General features: G+C 34.9%; 2 protein-coding genes across 2 annotated transcripts; one reads left to right on the forward strand and one right to left on the reverse strand.

Moving 5' to 3' along the window:
- Positions 1–720: 720 nt before the first annotated feature.
- Positions 721–8900, reverse strand: LOC100369857 (splicing factor 3A subunit 2-like). Its single transcript, XM_002731334.4, has 8 exons — positions 8786–8900; positions 7584–7780; positions 3849–3967; positions 3640–3749; positions 2861–2910; positions 2602–2742; positions 1698–1766; positions 721–1160 (listed from the first exon to the last, which is right to left on the reverse strand). Exons 2-8 carry the CDS (start codon positions 7707–7709, stop codon positions 876–878), a joined length of 900 nt encoding a protein of 299 aa, XP_002731380.1. The 5' UTR covers positions 7710–7780; positions 8786–8900; the 3' UTR covers positions 721–875.
- A 365-nt stretch (positions 8901–9265) lies between these two features.
- Positions 9266–18592, forward strand: LOC146740887 (uncharacterized). The gene is made up of 4 exons (XM_085501384.1): positions 9266–9407; positions 12705–12875; positions 13595–17244; positions 18424–18592. Exons 2-4 carry the CDS (start codon positions 12730–12732, stop codon positions 18567–18569), a joined length of 3942 nt encoding a protein of 1313 aa, XP_085357510.1. The 5' UTR covers positions 9266–9407; positions 12705–12729; the 3' UTR covers positions 18570–18592.
- The last annotated feature ends 73 nt before the right edge of the window (positions 18593–18665 follow it).

An 18665-nucleotide genomic window follows, 5' to 3' on the forward strand; every position in this document is an offset into this window, starting at 1 on the left:
CATACAATTGGGTATCGCTTTGCATGATGGTAAATTTGACGATTTTAATGAATATTCTGATGGTATCGTAATCTGTCTGACTACCTGACTCCCTCTGTGCGGGTGTGAACAGTTTGTTTACCCGCATTGCGGTTCAAGACAAAAGAACGCTAGTAGTTTCCAGACCGGGGATAGAGGGACTGTGGTTTAAGCAAGGCGATTGTGGGTCCATCCTGCTGTGGACCATTATTGCAATATGAAAATGACACCACTGCAAACTAACATCTGCCCCTCGCTAGATCATTTTGGGGGATGAGGCATCCTGTGTATAGTCATCGTAATCAGAACTACATTTGGACCAAGACGCATGCATACCATCTATCCAATCAATATGCACATATTCTAATTGGTACATACATCCTATATATGGTTCAGTACAGTCCAAGACAAATGCACTGATAAAAAACGTCATACAGATTTGGTTACAATATACCAGAATAAGACTTTGACTACAGTGAACATTCAAGAAAATTCCTACTCAAAATTAACTCACATTTAGTCGTCTACTTCAACCTGAAGATTTTTACCAAAAAACAAGTTTTAGTTTTAGTTCAATGCAGCTAGTGATTCTTGAGATATCAGACAGACAGACATACATACATACAGACACAAAACATCATTACCTCCTGTTTGTGCTCTGCATGATATGGAAGCCAAAAAACGACAAACATATTTTAGAAATTGTATTTGTATTGCTTTAATATAAAAATTCGTACAGTTACTGTTTCCAATGGTTCTAACTATCGACTAAAAAGATAAACGGAATGCAGATGAATAAACCAATGAGAGTACATTCCATTACTTGACAAAAATATATAATAAATATACCCCATTTTTTAAACTGAAGTCGGTGGCATAAAATTTGGAGGTGGCATAGGTGGTACAGGCAGTCTATGGGGAGGAGGTGGCATTCCAGGTGGTGGGGGGCCAGGAGGAGGTAGCAGCCTTGGTGGACCAGTTGGTACTCCTGGAGGTCCAACTGGCTGGCTACTTGGTGGCATTGCACCAGGCGGGCCATCAAGAGTATTCCGATCATGGTGCATCGGAGGTGGTCCATTAGAAGGCTCAGATTGTCCATGTTGTTGTCTTGGATCCATCTTGAAAGCAAACTGTAAAAAGAACTGGGGGGATAAATCAGAAAGAATTCAATTTTAATTTTACTGTATAAAATAAAATGAGGAATGAGAATGAACCTTCACTATCCTTCCACGACGATAGAGGTATGAAATGAAGAATTTATTGTTTTAACATGTCCTTAATTTGCATTAAACTTTTTCTTCTTTTAGTGATGTTATAGTCGTGTGTGTCGTTGTTGGGTGAAACCAAGTGATAGTTAACTTTGTAACACCAACAAACTACTGTTAAGTGCAGAGATAAACTGATTACAAAAACTATTATCTCCCTATTCTCCTTGAAACATTTTTAGTGGTGTTTGTTATGATATGCCTTCAACTCCTTATCGAATGCACCACTATGTTTGAAAGGGTGTAATTCCGTGGTCGAATCTGAACGGTTTTCCTAGTTGCATGTTGTCTACCGTTGCAAACCGGTCAATTGTTGCGCTTGAAAGGGTCAAGGTCAAAACATCACTAAGTTGATAAGAAGATACAAGTTTTCAGGATCAGTTTATATCAGCGTCTGATGTAACCATGACCTACCTGTTTAGTTTCTTTATTCCATTGTGTCCAAAATTTGCCTTCCACCTTGTCTACTTCTCTACTTGGTACCTGCAATGCATGAAATTACATTAAACATAACGGTACATAGGATGCTGCCTCCAATGTGTGAATATTACAAGCAGTAACACAAAATACAGAATGCAGTTAATGCAATCACAGGAAACCAACCATATAAAAATTAAAATGTGACCCAGTGAGTTGTCAGACCATTATGTCATCAACCTAAGCAATGATGGCGAGGCAAAAAAAAAACAAAAAAAAACTTATGTTGCCCTCAAGTCGGAAAATTAAAAAACTGGGACGGACGGTCTTTTTCTTTTTAAACTCAGGGTATCGTAAATAGCCGAGGTATATGGGATTCAATCAAACGCATGCTAGATATTAAACACAAACATTGTTTCTTTCAGTCTTTTGTATTTAAATACAGATCAAAAGTCGCCACAACAGTCCAGGATCGTTAATTTTTAGAGAAAACATTTTTTACTGCTTAAAATGGTGAGTTTTTAATATTTGGGCCTATTAAAAAAAAAAAAAAAAAACGCAACCCGATATTTCATATTTTTTGGTCGGTCGCTGAGGGAACAAAACAATTTTTTTTTGACCTGATTGTAGGGTCATCATGTCAAGCCATTGTGTTGTCATCACACTTGACCATTGAATTGAGGGTACTGGCAAGAATTAACTTGTACAAGAGCAACAGTGACTTGGTCTGAAACATCCCAGTATTACCTTCAATGCTACAAAATTATCAAGACTGTTCACTGACACATGGACTGCGTAGTGGTTTGCTTGGTACATGCACTGTGGATTCATTAGGGTATTCAGTAGGGTAGCAAAAGTGTAAAAACAGATTTCACTGCCCATGGTTATTCATACCACTTACCTTAAATGAAATAGTTTCATAAGGCTCAGCAGCAAATAGCAAATACTGCCATTTTCTGTCGGGTGGCTCTATCTTTTGTTCGTAAGCAGACATAAACCGATGACGTGGTAGAATGCCATCAACTATTTCTGGATAATCAACCTGTAAAAATAAACCATATGACACATTTGTAGACTATTTACATTACTGTAGTATTGGCTACAAAGGAACAAACATAAAGTGTAACATTACGTGGTAAGGAGAATTGTTAATACAGTACCTGAAAGAGTAAACTTTGCTGCCCTGATTCTGCATCCCGTTGTTTTGTCACTTAAAAAAAAAATGAAGACAACCATAAGATCTAGAGGCAATAATATTTATTTGGTAAGAGTCCCATTTGACATATACAATATGTATAAAATCTTTTGCTTGATTTCTCACAATTTGAATAAACTGTAAAACATGTTGAAAAAGCGGCGTGCAATTTTAGTGAATTGTGGTAAAATGACGCAATAGCGAAATGTTGATTTAGCAAATCGCTCTTGTCATTGTTGATTTCCTGTTTTCACAATACTTGTCTGTCGCATGCAAAAACAAGAAAAAATGTGAAGTGTAATTTGATTCTGTTTGCAATGATAAAAAACTGATTCAACAAGGATTTCAAAAAGCGGGTATCTTTGCTGTGTAAAAAAAAACTTACATCCAGAACATTGACCTTTTATATTGGAACTCACAAATTACTACTAATTTCCGTAATAATATATCAGTATCACGTCATTTATTTATTTTCATTGAAATAATGACCACAATGAATACGTTTATTTTTTTATGTGTTAATTTACTCTTCAATAAAGTGTATCTATCATGTCAGTAGTTTTTTTTGTATTGTTTACAAAGTGTGTGTGGAGAAAAAAGACGTTGTTTGGCGACCATTTTGAATTCATAATAAAGTCATTAGCGACATCTTGAATTAGCGAATCAGCTCTCGCTTACCTACGAATATAGTAAGCAGAGACAGAAGCTAGATACAAATTTTCCTATATCTATTCATGTATGTACCTTTATAACCAGGTCTGCCAATTTTTACAAATTTTTTAACTTCCACTCGGGGTTTCTCTGGAGCTGGTTGTGCTGGTTCATCCTTGGCTTCTTTTGCTGCTCTTCGACCCCTGATATTCAAAATAACATTACATATATTATGTATACATTGCAGATCACAAAATCGTGTGTCAAAAAAATACTGTCAGTAACATTGGAAGTGTACTTACAGATTGGACTGATGCTTTTTGCCTTGTGTATGTGCAAGATAGCTGCCTTCATTATTGTGTAGCGTTAAACATAGCTTACATTCGTAGGAGCCCAAGTGATTTTTCATAAAATATGGATCCTGAAAAAGAAGTGCATGATTCAGAGTTATCCAAAAAATTATTCTGAGTTATCTAAAAGTATTATAAGAACTTAGTGATACATTTTATTTTTATAATATTGATAAGAAAGTGTGAAATGTCACAATACATGTACATGTCATTGCTAGGGTCAGCAGCCTAGTTACATCTATGTTCAGCTTTGAATCCATAAACACTACGAAAATAGCAGACACATGTTTCTCGACTGATTCCTAGTATTAACTAGAAAGAATCTAGCTCTTTTGACCAATAGCGTTATCTACCGGTATCTGTAGTTTTACACTATAACCTTTGGTAGTTTTTATAATGTACGAATGCAACTGGTGTGAGTAAGCCAGAATGGGGCACATTGTACATACATACATGTGTACAGTGTATACATGTAATGAGATTGAGCTCAATTAAAATCAAAGAAAGCTTAGAAAGAACTCCCATGTGCTGAGAGTATTGGAGACACATTAAATATAATTCGAAATTACTTAGCTGAAAACTAATTATGCAAATCAGAAAATTAATATGACCAGATTTGAGTGTAAAACTAATGAGGTCTGCGCAATGTAACAGAAAATCTATGTCTCCAAGTTTAATTGAAATGTGATTAGAACCAAAAAATTATGAATTATTATGCTTATTAGGGAATTAATATGAACAGATTTTTACCCCAAACTAATTAGGTTTGTACATTGTCCTAGAGCATCTTTATACTAAGTTTCATTGAAATGGAATAATTAGTACCGTGAAAACTCCAAAATTTCGACCCCTCTAAAAATTCGATCGCCTATTTATTTGCCGGGTTTCGGTGTTTTATTTACCTCCAAATTTTCGATTCCACTAAAAATTGCCGACTCATTCTTATTCGAAAATTGCGACCAGTTTTAGTTTTCCCACAAACGAAAAAAAAAAACGATGTGAGCGTTCAAACGGGACCTTCCTCGAAGGCATGAATCCGGGTTTCTGATTGACTGAGAGATTTTTATTTTATTGGTAACGAAAATATATTCTAAATAAACGAAGTTTGAAATAAAAACGAACACAAAAATCTCGGCATGCTGCGTTTCTGAATTGTTGATTATTACTGTACTCAGTAGTGATTATAATAATGTACACAAAATAAATTTGTTGAATGGTTATGAAATACAAATAAAAGTCAACTTAGTTTCATCGTAAGCGAATGATTCCGGTCTCGTATAAACGTTTGATGCTGTAGGATATCCGCCATGTTCTCTTAGGTCAAATAGGTCAAATCGCTAATTAACCAATCAAAAAGCTGGATGATGCCAACGTGTTCAAATTACCATAGCTTATTTAAATATGTTAATGTTATTGAACGCAATGCGGAAGAGATTGGTGTTGTAGTACGATGTTTTGGCTTGGATTTTGATGCGAAAACGGCATGATTTTTTTTAAATAAAAAAATTAGTTGTTTTTAAAAAATAAACTGGTCATCTGAAGAATAATTTAACATTGTTCACAGTGATAACAGCTCATTCTCGAAAGGAAGCTTACCCGCTCACGCTAGGCTAGTCACGATAAAAATCATACACGTGTACTCTTGAATAGACAAACGTCAATGACTACGGTAAAACTTAGACTCTATTTTAGCCGGCAGGATTGATTGAAATGTCCGAAAAATGACGCCAAAATACACCTTAAAAGTCCCATTTTATTTTCTTAAATCCCATTTTATTTTTTAATCCAAGGGCGAATTTACGGCAGAATTTGGTCCCTCAAATAAGGGACACGTGAGCTTTGATTCTAACCGGATACATTGCACTGGGTCGGGGAGATCGTTTGCTAAACTTCCATGTATCTTTTGTCCAATGGGTACCTGTACTTCGAACATTCGCAAGTTTTTCTAGGTAGTGCGAGACAGCTTTGTCTTTTGACCTATTAGTTTTGTGCTGACCTCTTCTCCGCGTCTTGATGTTTTGTTTTGCATGTCATAATACTCACTGATTGATGACTTTGTTTAGATTTTGAGTTACAACTCGGCCACGACCTTTGCTTTTACCGTGAAACATGAGGAAGTTTACGTCAATTGACGGACATTGCATTTTTTAAAAACTAATGAAGCACACTATAATCCCCATTTTTTCATTTGCTGATTTCTATTCTGAAAAATTCGACCGTCCGAAAATGTACCTTAATTTTGACTCTAAAAACACGTCACATATCTAACACCAATTATTTAAAACCGGTCGAAATTTTGGAGTTTTTACGGTACTTTAGATATCAGTGTGAAAGCTTAAAATTGGTTAATTATGCAAATTAGGTAATTAATATGTACAGATTTTAACCCGCAATTATTCAGGTCTGTCTATTGTCCTACAGCATCCATGTACATTCATTGATATGTGATGTATAGTACCTGAGATATCAGTGTGAAAGTTGGTTAATTATGCAAATTAGGTGATTAATATGCACAAATATTTACCGGAAACTAATTGGGTCTGCATAATTCTAGATTCATGGAAATGTGATGATTAGTACTTTAGATATCAGTAGAAAAGCTGAAAATTAATTATGCAAATTAGGTAATTAATATGCACAATTATTTACCCTAAAACTAATCAGGTCTCTGCATAGTCCTAAAGGATCTATGTACCAAGTTTCATTGAAATGCGATGATTAGTACTTGAGATACCCGTGGAAAAGCTGAAAATTAACTAATTATGCAAATTAGGTGATTAATATGCACAAATATTTATCGAAAACAATCAATCTCTGCATAGTCCTTGAGTATGTAAGTACCAAGTTTCATTGAAATGTAATGCTAACTACTTATATCAAATGCTGAAAATTAATTAATTATGCAAATTAGGTAATTAATATGTACTGATATTACCATAAAAACTATCAGGTCTGTGCAGTGTCGTATGACATCTATGTACCAAGTTTCATTGAAATGTGATGATTAGTACTTGAGATATCAGTGGAAAAACCGAAAATTGACTAATCATTATGCAAATTAGGTAATTAGTGTCCACGGATTATTACCAAAAACTAATCAAAACCTAGCATTAGTTCAGAGCATCTATGTACCAAGTTTCATCAAAATCCAATGAGTGGTTGTTTAGATATCAGTGGAACAGTCATGGAACCACTAAAAAATAGCTAATTATCATGCAAATTAGGTAATTAATATGCACGGATTTTTACCAAAAATTAATCAAATCTGCGCATATGTTCAGAGCATCTATGTACCAAGTTTCATCAAAATCCAATGAGTGGTTCTTTAGATATCAGTGGAACAGTCATAGAACAGCTAAAAATTAGCTAATTATCATGCAAATTAGGTAATTAACGAGCATGGATTTTTACCAAAACCTAATCAAATCTGCGCATTGGCCCAGAGCATCTATGCACCAAGTTTCATCAAAAACCGATGTATGGTTCTTGAGATAGCAGTGGAACAGTCGGACACACATACACACACACACACATACACACATACACACATACACACACACATACAGACACACTAACTGCAAAGACTCCCATTTTGTGCTTCGCACATGGGAGTCAAAAAATTATGTAAAACCACAAGCTATGAATTTGTCAAGGGCTAATGTGTCAACCTTATTCAGCTGTACAAACCTTCGTAAGATCAATAGTTTCCAAAGCTAGTTGTCGCAGCCTTTCTCTTCTGTCTCGATTACTTTCTGATGCGGATGCAACACCTCCACTGCCCGTTTTACCACCGGCTCTGTTCTGAAAATCCATGTTATTTTTATACGTGTATCCACAAAGTTAACTGAAGAGTGGTGTTAATGGATCACCTTAGAAATAGCCAACTGAAAGATAAAATGTAAAAAATTACATACATTACTATCATAGAATATTTTATTTTATTAATTTTCTAAGACAACTTTATGGTTCCCACAGTGACACCACTTTGATTATGCGTAGACAATCATCTAAAACCCAGTCACATTATCAATCTGTAGTATCAGATGTAAATATTTACTACATGTACCACATATTGTAGCATTCAAACACTAACTTAGCACAATTAGCAAGCAAATATGCTAGTTCGTTAGCAATGATGCTTTCAGACAAGAATTCAGTACTTTGACTGTTGTGCCGCTGTTGTTACATGTATGTACAAATATGATAAATCCAGTGTGCAAACGCATCTTTCTTCATTGTTTTTAGGTAAAATCAGCTAAATTCAATTCACGTGAACAATCGAAATAATAGAACTCATTGTTTCTCAGCCAACTTTGTGACCTTAAAACCCAGTGAAATTGCTTAAAACATCAAAATAGAAAAATTAAATGTCAGTGGAAATTAATGTTTTACAGTATACTAGTTATTAACTTTGCAGTATGAACTACATCTATATGATCTATAGAATGGACACCTTCTAGATCATGTTAAAAACAGTGACAATATTTGTCATTTCTGTCCTCTTGACTACAACAATTTAGTACACAATGTGTGGAATAAACCATTGGACTGTATATGCATAATGGGGAAAACAGTTTGTAGAAATTTTAATAAATACTTGCAAGCTTTTTAAAAGCTTAGAAGTCGTACATACATAGCCAAGTCCCTGCTGCTATCTGTGCGATGCGATATACACTTACGTTGTGTAGCTAATACAATCAATTTTCCCAAAATTACAGTATAATACCACAGTCATTAGTGACTATGTATAATAATACCGGTAGATGCATTGTACATACGTTCGTATTACGTCGTGCATAATCTAATGCGTTCTGTTGTTCCTTGGATCTACTAAAATCCTAGATTTGTATACGGTTCGCGACAATATCCAATAGACACATTGTACTTACATGGCTTTTCTAATACCAAACTGTTGCTTCTGATTTGTAATATCCCAGTTGTGTCTTTCAAACAGAAACCAAATAATGAACACACGCTTTCAAGATGGCTGCACGAGCCTGAAGTAAGTATAGTATACATTCACAGAGTTCAATTCAGATGAATTGGAAGTAAAAGCAATTGTCAAATTGGTGATGCGAATACAAACATATATGGCCCAAACTGTATATATTAACAATAGTTTTACTAAATCTACGATATATCCAATTAGACATCTGAAACGAATCCGACGCTGTCAATCTAATCCTAAAGTAATTCAGCCTCGTTCCAAATTAGCACAAAGATTTCGATTACTCAAAGATATACAACTTTCTAACAAAACAGCATTCATCAATGACCTATTAATTTTACTAATGGTGATATTGGTGATTTTTTTTCCAGTTAGCTTTGTGCTAATTTTAAACTGTGAGTACATGGACGAGCCTAAACAACCTCAAAACAATATGGCGGAATAGATACCTGAGTGTGTGGAATGTAAACGAACTGTGTTTAGACAAAACATGACCACAAGATGACGACCAGGCATTAATAGTTGCGGTGAAATGGTAAAGCATTATTGTCAGAATTGACTGAGTAAGTTATTGCTAAATGACTTATAATATTGTCTATAACTAATAATTGTGTAAGTCATTTGACAGGTCTATTCAAACTCTGAGAGGATGTCCAGCTTACATACTGTCGGTACATTCTTGGTATCTCAAAAAATACACCAATCATGGCAAAACATGTATATAGTGAATTGGGAAAATTACCTCTTGACTCTTTTATTAACAAACAAATGATAAGATATGCCAATCGTATTGCAAATTCCACAAATACTCTACTTCAAGAAGCATACTATGTCAATAAAATTATTAAAAGTAAATGACTTGATTTGATATTAAAAAATATAAACCATTCTTATCTTTTAAATGAAACAAATATTATCTCATTATCAAAACTAAAAACAATTGATGAGAAATTAAAAGAAGAGTTTACAACTGAGTGGAAAAATGAAATAAATAATGATAATAGGAAAAAATCAAATTCTAAAAATAAACTAAGAACCTACAAACTTTTTAAAACCAAAATTGAACAAGAAAACTACTTAACAATTATGAAAAACAATGAACTTCGCAAATCCTTAACAAAATTTAAACTTGGCAACCACTGTCTGAAAATTGAAACAGGCCGGCATATAGGATTGGATTTTAAAGACAGAGTCTGCAATATGTGCGACAATGACCATGTTGAAGATGAACAACATTTTGTCACAAATTGTCCTCATTACAACGAAATAAGATCAAAACTTTACATTGTAGCTAATAAATGTATACCAAATTTTGCCAAATTTAGTAATGAAAATAAATTCATATCATTACTAAGTAACGAGAAAATGTCAATTCCTTTAGCACAATATTTAAAAAACTGTTTTAATACAAGACAGCAGCACCTACATAAACTAAGCCAGTAACACATTCCTTGTATTCAAATTTATCTTTTTTTTTTTAATGCTTTTTTGTTCCCTTACTTTTTATGTAGTTATTTTTCTTTTACTAATATTTGATTTGTAACCCTTTTCATCCCCTCCGGGGGATGTTGTGTGTTAATAAATAAATAAATAAAAGTCTTATTTATTATTTACTATTTTAAGCAAGACACTTCGCGATTTGTTCAGCGTCACAATTCTATAGACCTTTATAACTGGATTCGCAATTCCTACCACTAATTAGATAATTTTAATGTGTGTATATATTTCAGTACATGCATGTACACTCACAAAAAATACCCATCAAATACAAGTAAGAGAATTTATTATATAACCTGGGCAGAATAAATCATTATTTTTTCTTGCCATAATCATGCTGTTTCTATTCCTGTAACTTGAAAGAATCCTTATAAATATGATTTTTAGTTGTGTGGCACAACTGGTTGATTTTTCAATATTAAAGGTTGTCCTTGCGAATTGCTGGATTTGTTATTTTCCGGAGACATTTTTTGTATTTACATTTGCATGTATACTATGGGGTCCATATACCGTATTACAGATTATTTTGTTGATTGTTGTCAGTCGTTGATGTAACCAGTGTTTCCATTTATTTACTTTGACAATTTCAATATCACTATCCTTACAAGTAAAATGCTCACATCATTTTGTAAAGTTCTTGAGTGTGCATTTTTATGCACAGTGACAGGAACATTGCTACAATCAAACAGTACTTATACATGTATATAGCACATTGCATAGTAATTGTTCATTATATAAAGATCAGTTTGAACATGAAACGACATCACCAAGTGTCACTACATCCACAGGCTGAAAGTCCAAATAAGTTATTCATTTGATCTATTATTATTTTTTCACGGTTGTCATCGCTACACAGTTGATTACAATTTTGTTTATAATGCACGATACTGATATAATTATTTTAATTTAATTAATTTCATCCCTTAACTGTGCATGAGAATGTACCAATAGTAGAGGTATTCAGGAAGTAAAATTCACACTACCGGGGTAATTTTTTTTACAGAAGAATTATTCCAAACCATATCAAACTATACATTTCATGAAAGCTTATAATTCACACCAATCAAAAATCAACATTAAGTTAGATGTCATCATCATGTGGTCATGTGACTGCTAATAAATCGTTTTATTGAAGATTCAATGAGTACTGTGAACAAATTAAAATGGATACCACAATTTTATTTTGAAAAATGTAGAATAAGATAGTAGGAAACAAAACAGTCACAGTGATTTTGCATAACTTTTTAATTAATACTACTTTTGCATTTTCTCCAGACCTTGTTCATTTTTACATTCAGACAGTTAATTCTTTAGAATGTGGAAACTAACAAACATCGCTAACCAGGTTTTGTTCATATATACCACATCTACAATCTCTGAAAAAAAAGAAAAGTTCAGATGAGTGACGAGTACTCATTTGATTGATCATTTTGATGTCAGAATTAAAACACTAATTTGCATATCAATAGATGATTAGTGGAGTTGCTACATTTATTTTTTAAATGAAATCTTTTGTGAACATTGTTTTGAGATCAAGTAAAATGTAGATGAATGGTACAGTAATCACTAAAGATGTTCTAAAATTATATTATACTTGACTGTGTGATTTATTTATTATTCAAAATATCCCCCTGTAGATGCAAATTTAGTCATCATAACAATGCAGATTGTTAATTTTGTTCTCTGTTTCAAGAATTTTCCAATTATGATAAAACTTCGGAATATTCATAGAATAATAAGATGTTCCTGTGGATTCTATAAAGTATATAAAGTTTATTTTGATAATGTGCAAAAAAAAACTACTACTTAAAGGCCCAATTCACTTGTCCCGGGCAAGAGTGAATTGGAGGTGTGGCTATGCTAATGAGTGTTGTTAATCACTTGTATAGCCTATGACTCATCCTGTTTCAGCGGTCTAACATCACGTGACTTGATTGACAGTAGTTAATTAGTCAAGATTAGTAGCGCGTCCCTTTCCTCGGTTCATGTTTTTTACTTTTATCTGCCAAAATCTCAGCTCGTACACTATTTATTGTCATAAATACTACAAACAGTCACTGCTGTGATATTCATAGTTACATACATCCACTTTGACACGACATAATCGACCTGTAAGTTCGAGAAAACACGTTTTTACTGGAGCTTGGCTGGAGCTGTTTACTACAGCGTGACAAGCAAGGAAATAATCCCTATTGTTTAGGTGCGTATTTATAGTATACCTGGGCCTTTAATGTGACCCTGCATACCGGAATCAAGACTCACAATGTCTCTGGGATCAAGGTCTATACAACTGGCGTACAAATTATTAGAATTATTATTTATGAATGTTAAATAATAAATAACATGTTTTCTGTGTTTTGCAGGTTGCTGAACTTGATAATTATCAATATGAGTACAGGCGCTATGGCAAATCTAAGCGATGAAGCGTCTAACAACTTTACTGCAGAATACACAGCAGACCTGAGGGCTTCTATGTGGAAGAGTGTAAAAGAAGATAGAGAAAGATTGTTGTTTGAAATGGGGGAGTATAATGGGTAGGATAACGTTTACATGCAGTTTATGTAACATAGATTTCTCTATTCAGGATGAGTTATAATCTGTGTGAACAATTGTGTAATAGACCATTTGTTTTCCATCCACTGCGAGATCCAGCATTATGCGTGAAATCAAACGTAAAAACATGACAACCAAAGGTCATAGTACATTGCATTTGATTTAACAAACGTGAAAGTATTTGAGGGTATTTCCATGCTTAAGAATGTACACATTCGATGATGGTCAATTTTGTTGATTCAGAAGTAAATGTGTCTGAATACAAAATTTCCCCCCTCTCAAAGATCGCCCTTTCAACATTGAGCTTTAAAGAAGGAAATTCAAAATTAAATAAATTTTTTGGATAAGATGTTCGGTCCGCGCCCATAATGTGATATGCGAGATCTCACAGAGAACGGAAAATTACCTGTTATGCCGTAGTTGTTGAATTATTTCTTTGAGAGAATAATATAGTGGTAACATTTTCCTGAGACAATATACATGGTAAAGAGTTTGAGTTAAATGTCTCCATGCTTATGCATGTAGAGTTGATAATCACTTCAGATTTGAAGATCAGTAGTTTCCATTTTAAATACATAATGTATTGAATCAGATGTTTTCATGGTTACACACAAGTGTATACTAATGGTCAGAACAAGTTTGACTGATATGAAATATGAAATGGCAGATATTTTAATAAATACAATTTTCTCCATTTCAGTTCCAATATCAATGGTTCTGGTGATGGCAGTCTTGATGACTTTGATCTTGATACATTAAGAACAAGACGCACTGCAAGGCAGAAAGTTATTAACCTCACAGCTGATCATTCACCAACTTCAGACAGCGGAGTTGATACAGCCGAAAGTAGAAAAAGAAATGATGCGATTCAAGGAAATAATGTTTCGGTTGATTTACATGGAAATCTGAGGTTACCAGATAAGGAGGTGGTTGCGAAGGACACTCCAAGGACTAAACAACTAAAAGATTTGAGGTCAAAGAGATTAGCATATTTTGAAAAAAATAATTCAAGTAAACCACCACAGGAAGGAGAAAAGGAGAAAAAAACACCAAGAAAGAAAACACCCCGATCTGGTTTCTCGGTTAAAAACAACAGTTTGGGACAGAATAAGAAGATTGAAACTGAAGTAAAACAACAGTGTAAAAATATTTTACATCAGCCTTATAACAATTCATTGGAAAAAAATATGACTCCAGATAAGTTGAAAAGAAGCAATGAAGTAACAATTGATAATGAAAGATCAAAAACTTACTTAAGTTTTGAAAAAGGTGCTGACCAACTGAGTGAAAAGGCCAAAGCTGACTTTGGGGTGGTTGGCACAAATGAGAGGACAAAAACAGATGAAAATGATGGGTCAGAGTATGAGGCTTTGTTTGAGCATAGTGTAGATCCGGTGATTGACTTGAGAAGCTTACAGATTGCTTTGAAAAATGGTGATGAAGGACTGAGAAAATACCTGCAGGAAGTTGGAAGAAAGAATTATCAAGACGTTGAAAAATCAAGTCCAGACACAAATGGTACTGTAAATGGGGCACATAATGCCTTACTCAAGTCTCCTAAAGTGAATTCACCTAGAACATTAGGTGAGATACCACTACATTCCAGATTTGATCAACGCAAGAGTATACATGTTCCTTCCTCCTTTGCAAGCCCTGCTACAGATGAACGTAACCTTGACTGTAACTTTAATCTCAAAACATTAGAAAAACACAGCCCGTCAGAAATAAATTCCCACCAGGTAGGAATTGATCCAGCCAAGCAAACCACAAAAGTTTCCAAACCCACTGTGACTTCTTCTCAGTTGGAAAGCTATGGCTTGTTCAGTGACTTGTTCTCACCACCACATGATGCGACACTCAAGTTAAACAATGACTATGAAAATGCTAACTTTGAACAAAACATTCACCTTGCTGAGAATGGAAATAGTGCTGAACATTCAAAATTCCATGCTCTGACAGCGGACAAGGACATAAATTTACAAGCAAGTTATAAGAAATCAAGCAAGAGCAGTCATAATAAAAAAGTTGGTCAGGTTCAGATAAGTAATGAATTTGACTTGGATGGTGATGATGAAGATTACAGTGATATTGAACTAACAACTCATGTTGCAGACTTCCGCCCGGTGTCACCTCTGAAAGAAGTTAAAATCAATGCCCCACTAGCAGTGAAAGAATCTTCTTTTTCAAATTATGCTTCTGGTATGGAAAGTTTAATTGATGTGGAAGATGAAATAAAAGCTCCCCCCAAACCAGCAGGTGTGCCTTCGTTGGAACTTGACCCCTCCACGTCATCCGAAGACAGTGATCACGTTGAGCTCATAGAATTTTCAAAAGGTAGAAAAAAGAAGAAATCACATGGAAAGAAGCAGCTGAAAAATGACTTTGACACTTTTGAATTAGCTAATAGTCTGTCAGATTTCACAGAAGTGTCTGTGTTGCCTAGAAAGGTGAACAAGACAAAGCAGCGAGTCATTGACAGCGAGTTATGGCTCTCATTAGACAGCAATATGTCAGAAGAAAGTGGAATTGGAAAATATACACATATTGACAAAAGTGTTTTACCTAAAGGACCAAAAACTAAACCAGAAAGTGCCACAAAGAAAGAATTTGTTGAAGATGCCAATATGGAAGAATTAGTGTTAAGCACTCATAGACCTTCGTCATCAGAAAAGACAAACCTCACGAGACCTCTAGATGTGCCAAATCGGCTACCCCACCGTGATCCGATGAACAAGATGTATGATGACTGGTTCCAAGATAACACTGCCACAGAGTATTTTAATATATTTCTTCAAGGCAATTCTAAAAATGATGATCTGAATACGTCTGTTCCAACTAAATCATATCATTTACAGGAGTCAGATGTACAAGTAAGGCAGCCCACTTCCAGGACTGGTGTCTCTGTTGAAGACTTTCTTACTGGAATTCAACTTCAAAAATCTACTTCGTCTAAAGGTCTGAAAGCAGGTGCTTCTGTTATTCAATCAACAGATGAGAAGAAACCTTTTGAACGAGGTGACATGATAACGAAAGCTGCCAGCAAGATTAAAGAACCCACCAAACTGCAGTCTAGTCAAAGCAAAGTGGAAACATACAAGTCTCTTGAGAAACATTTTTCAGATGTTGAAAAAAAGCTTGCTGAGCTCGGACTTGAACACTTGATCAAAGGAAGTAATAACACTACTGGTGCCGAGACCAGTAAGTCAGCAAATATTGAAACTGTTAAAATATGTCCTGAGTGTGATGCTGTGAACAGAGAGCATATCACTTGGTGTCTAGAATGTGGATGTGTACTCATAGGTATAGAGCCAGAACCTCATCCAGATATCGTGAAGGCTATATCTCGTAACTATGCCACTGAATTACAAACACCACCTTTACAGAAAGACTCTCCACAACTCATAGCCTCTAATTCAAATGAAGATGTGAGGGACACTCCTAATTCAGTGCAGAGGGATATGCCTGACATGAAGACTAATCTACCTGCTTCACCTGCTTTTATATCAGCTGAACCGGTTTCTGCTACAGAATCCTCACCTACGTTTAACACAGTAAATGCAAAGCAAGTAAGCAAAAGTACACATAATTTAACTGCTTATGAGAAGTACCTTCTTCATGTAAGCAATCAACAAGAAGAGAAGCATCTTGAAATGGCTCAAGGAACAACCGGCCATCCAACGTATGATGCGCAGAATCGTGTTGGAGTTGTAAGTAAGATCCACCCTGCAACTGCAGGGAGCGAATCTGTCAAGGAAGCTGACTCTCATTTCCCACGTGTAAGCAATGGTGTCAAAAGTGATATTCCAGTGAATGAAGTACATCCACTGTTTGAAAAATTATTACATGATCCCAGAGTTCAACCCAAGCAATCAGATGATAAAAAACCAAGACCAAGCAGTGCTGGACCACAGAAATCAGTCCGGGAAATAGTACAGCCAAGACCTTCATCTTCTGGCACTACCCAAAGCAAAACAAGACAGTACATAGAGCAAGACCAATATAAGAGACATTGGAGTAGATCCAGCACCGCTTGGGATTCATACAATAAAAATGAGCTCTGCACATGGTCTAGTATGGATACTGCAAGAAAAATAACCCCTAAACCGAAGCCCACCAGTGCTAAAAGGTTCACATCTGTGTCCGGCAAAGTAGGAGTAGCACAAAAGCCCAAATCTACTGAGATTGGAGACAGCAAAGTACAAAGTTCTAGACCCAAATCTGCTAGTACCAGGAGAAGAACTGATGATACAAGTGGCAATCAGTCATCTAGGCCAAACACAAGCAGTGGCTACAGAAGTGTAGGAGATCAAAGAGAGCAGTTACTTCAAGTAAATGCTGCTCCATTGTCAGGTAAACATGTGATTCTTCTGTTGACACTCCAGTATTCCAGTATTATCCATTTATTTTAAAGCATTCGTAGATTTGTTTTCATAGAATCTTTTACTGGGGACATATTTTATGGTCAGAATTTGTATGCAAAAAACAATGATTTCTCAGGATTCCAATTAATACAGCCCTCATAATTCAGACAAAAAATGTAATCCATACTCGTTGGAACAAGGTAAATCGAACACACAAACAGGTGGGGGAAGCTGAAACGATCATCAAAATTGAGATTTAATTTATAGGTTCAAATAATCCATACATTTCTTGTAAATTCAGACTATCAAATAAGTCACATACTAGTAATACTCCCAACATCCCAATTAGTGCAACTCTAAAGTCTTCAAACACTAAATGTACATTTTCCTTTATTTCAATATACCACCAAATTAGAATTGTCTGTTAGTTGCATCATCGGAAGTAGTAGAAAGAATAAATATTTCCATTACATTCACAGTATTATCCCATAGTTTAAGGCATTAATATGTATAATACATTAACACTTTTTTTTCACTACTGCAAAGTGCTTTAATTTCACAAGAGACGACTTTTTGTGAGTCAGTGAAAATCAATAAATTTCCTAGCAGTGAAGATAGTTCTGGGGTGCTATGATACTGTGAAGTTTTGCTATCACAATTGCCATAAAATGCTGAAAAATTTCTAGCAGAGAATATAAGGTTACAGTTTACATTATTTAAATCTATATGTCATTGACTCCATATTGGACATCTTATTCACTTCAGGGTTCATATAGATATGAAGATTAGAATAGGGACAAAGTTAAGGAGACAGTCAGTCAGGAAGAATATAACAACTGCTTATCCATATCTAAGGGTAGGTTACTAGTAAGTAGTCACAGAGTCAGGAAAAGCACAACATCCAGGCTAAACTGGCATAGTCAGGAAGACTTCAGCAACTGTGGATAGGCTAAGGTAACGCTGAGTCTTAATCTAGAAAAAGATGTTAATAAAACAATACTATTGTTAGCATTATCTTGTTCTGTGTTATGAGGAATGTAGATTCTATGCAGTAATTATATAATTGTACCCTAGTTAACTTTCAATTTAAACCTGAAGTGAATTGTGTTTACCTTTATGTGGTTAAGTACTGCATGCCATTTCATTTATTTGTTCTTTGTTTTCACAGATAGCAGTAACAGACCATTGAATAGTTATTGTGACAGCAGTGTGCCATCACTCACATTGAAACTATTACTTGAGGTATGGCATCTTAAAATTTACATTTGCCCTATGGGGCATAAACCAGTTTACCAGGCTACGCCTTTGAAGTAAAATAGATTATTAGAATCCCACACGCCCATTTGTTGTTTGTTTTTTGTCTCACATTTCCGCAGAAATCTCCTCCCAGGCACTTGATGTGTGGAATTC

Source organism: Saccoglossus kowalevskii, chromosome 7 (genome assembly GCF_978046115.1).
Source record: "Saccoglossus kowalevskii chromosome 7, keSacKowa6.1, whole genome shotgun sequence".
NCBI lineage: Eukaryota > Metazoa > Hemichordata > Enteropneusta > Harrimaniidae > Saccoglossus > Saccoglossus kowalevskii.

Excerpts from the sequence above, each read along its gene's own strand:
- LOC100369857 (XM_002731334.4), bottom strand. The coding sequence starts at position 7,709 with ATGGATTTTCAGAACAGAGCCGGTGGTAAAACGGGCAGTGGAGGTGTT. Across the intron at positions 3,968-7,583 it reads AAACTATTGATCTTACGAAG|GATCCATATTTTATGAAAAA; the intron begins GTTTGTACAGCT and ends CTTCTTTTTCAG. Across the intron at positions 3,750-3,848 it reads AAAAAGCATCAGTCCAATCT|GGGTCGAAGAGCAGCAAAAG; the intron begins GTAAGTACACTT and ends TTTGAATATCAG.
- LOC146740887 (XM_085501384.1), top strand. The coding sequence starts at position 12,730 with ATGAGTACAGGCGCTATGGCAAATCTAAGCGATGAAGCGTCTAACAAC. Across the intron at positions 12,876-13,594 it reads GAAATGGGGGAGTATAATGG|TTCCAATATCAATGGTTCTG; the intron begins GTAGGATAACGT and ends TCTCCATTTCAG. Across the intron at positions 17,245-18,423 it reads AAATGCTGCTCCATTGTCAG|ATAGCAGTAACAGACCATTG; the intron begins GTAAACATGTGA and ends TTGTTTTCACAG.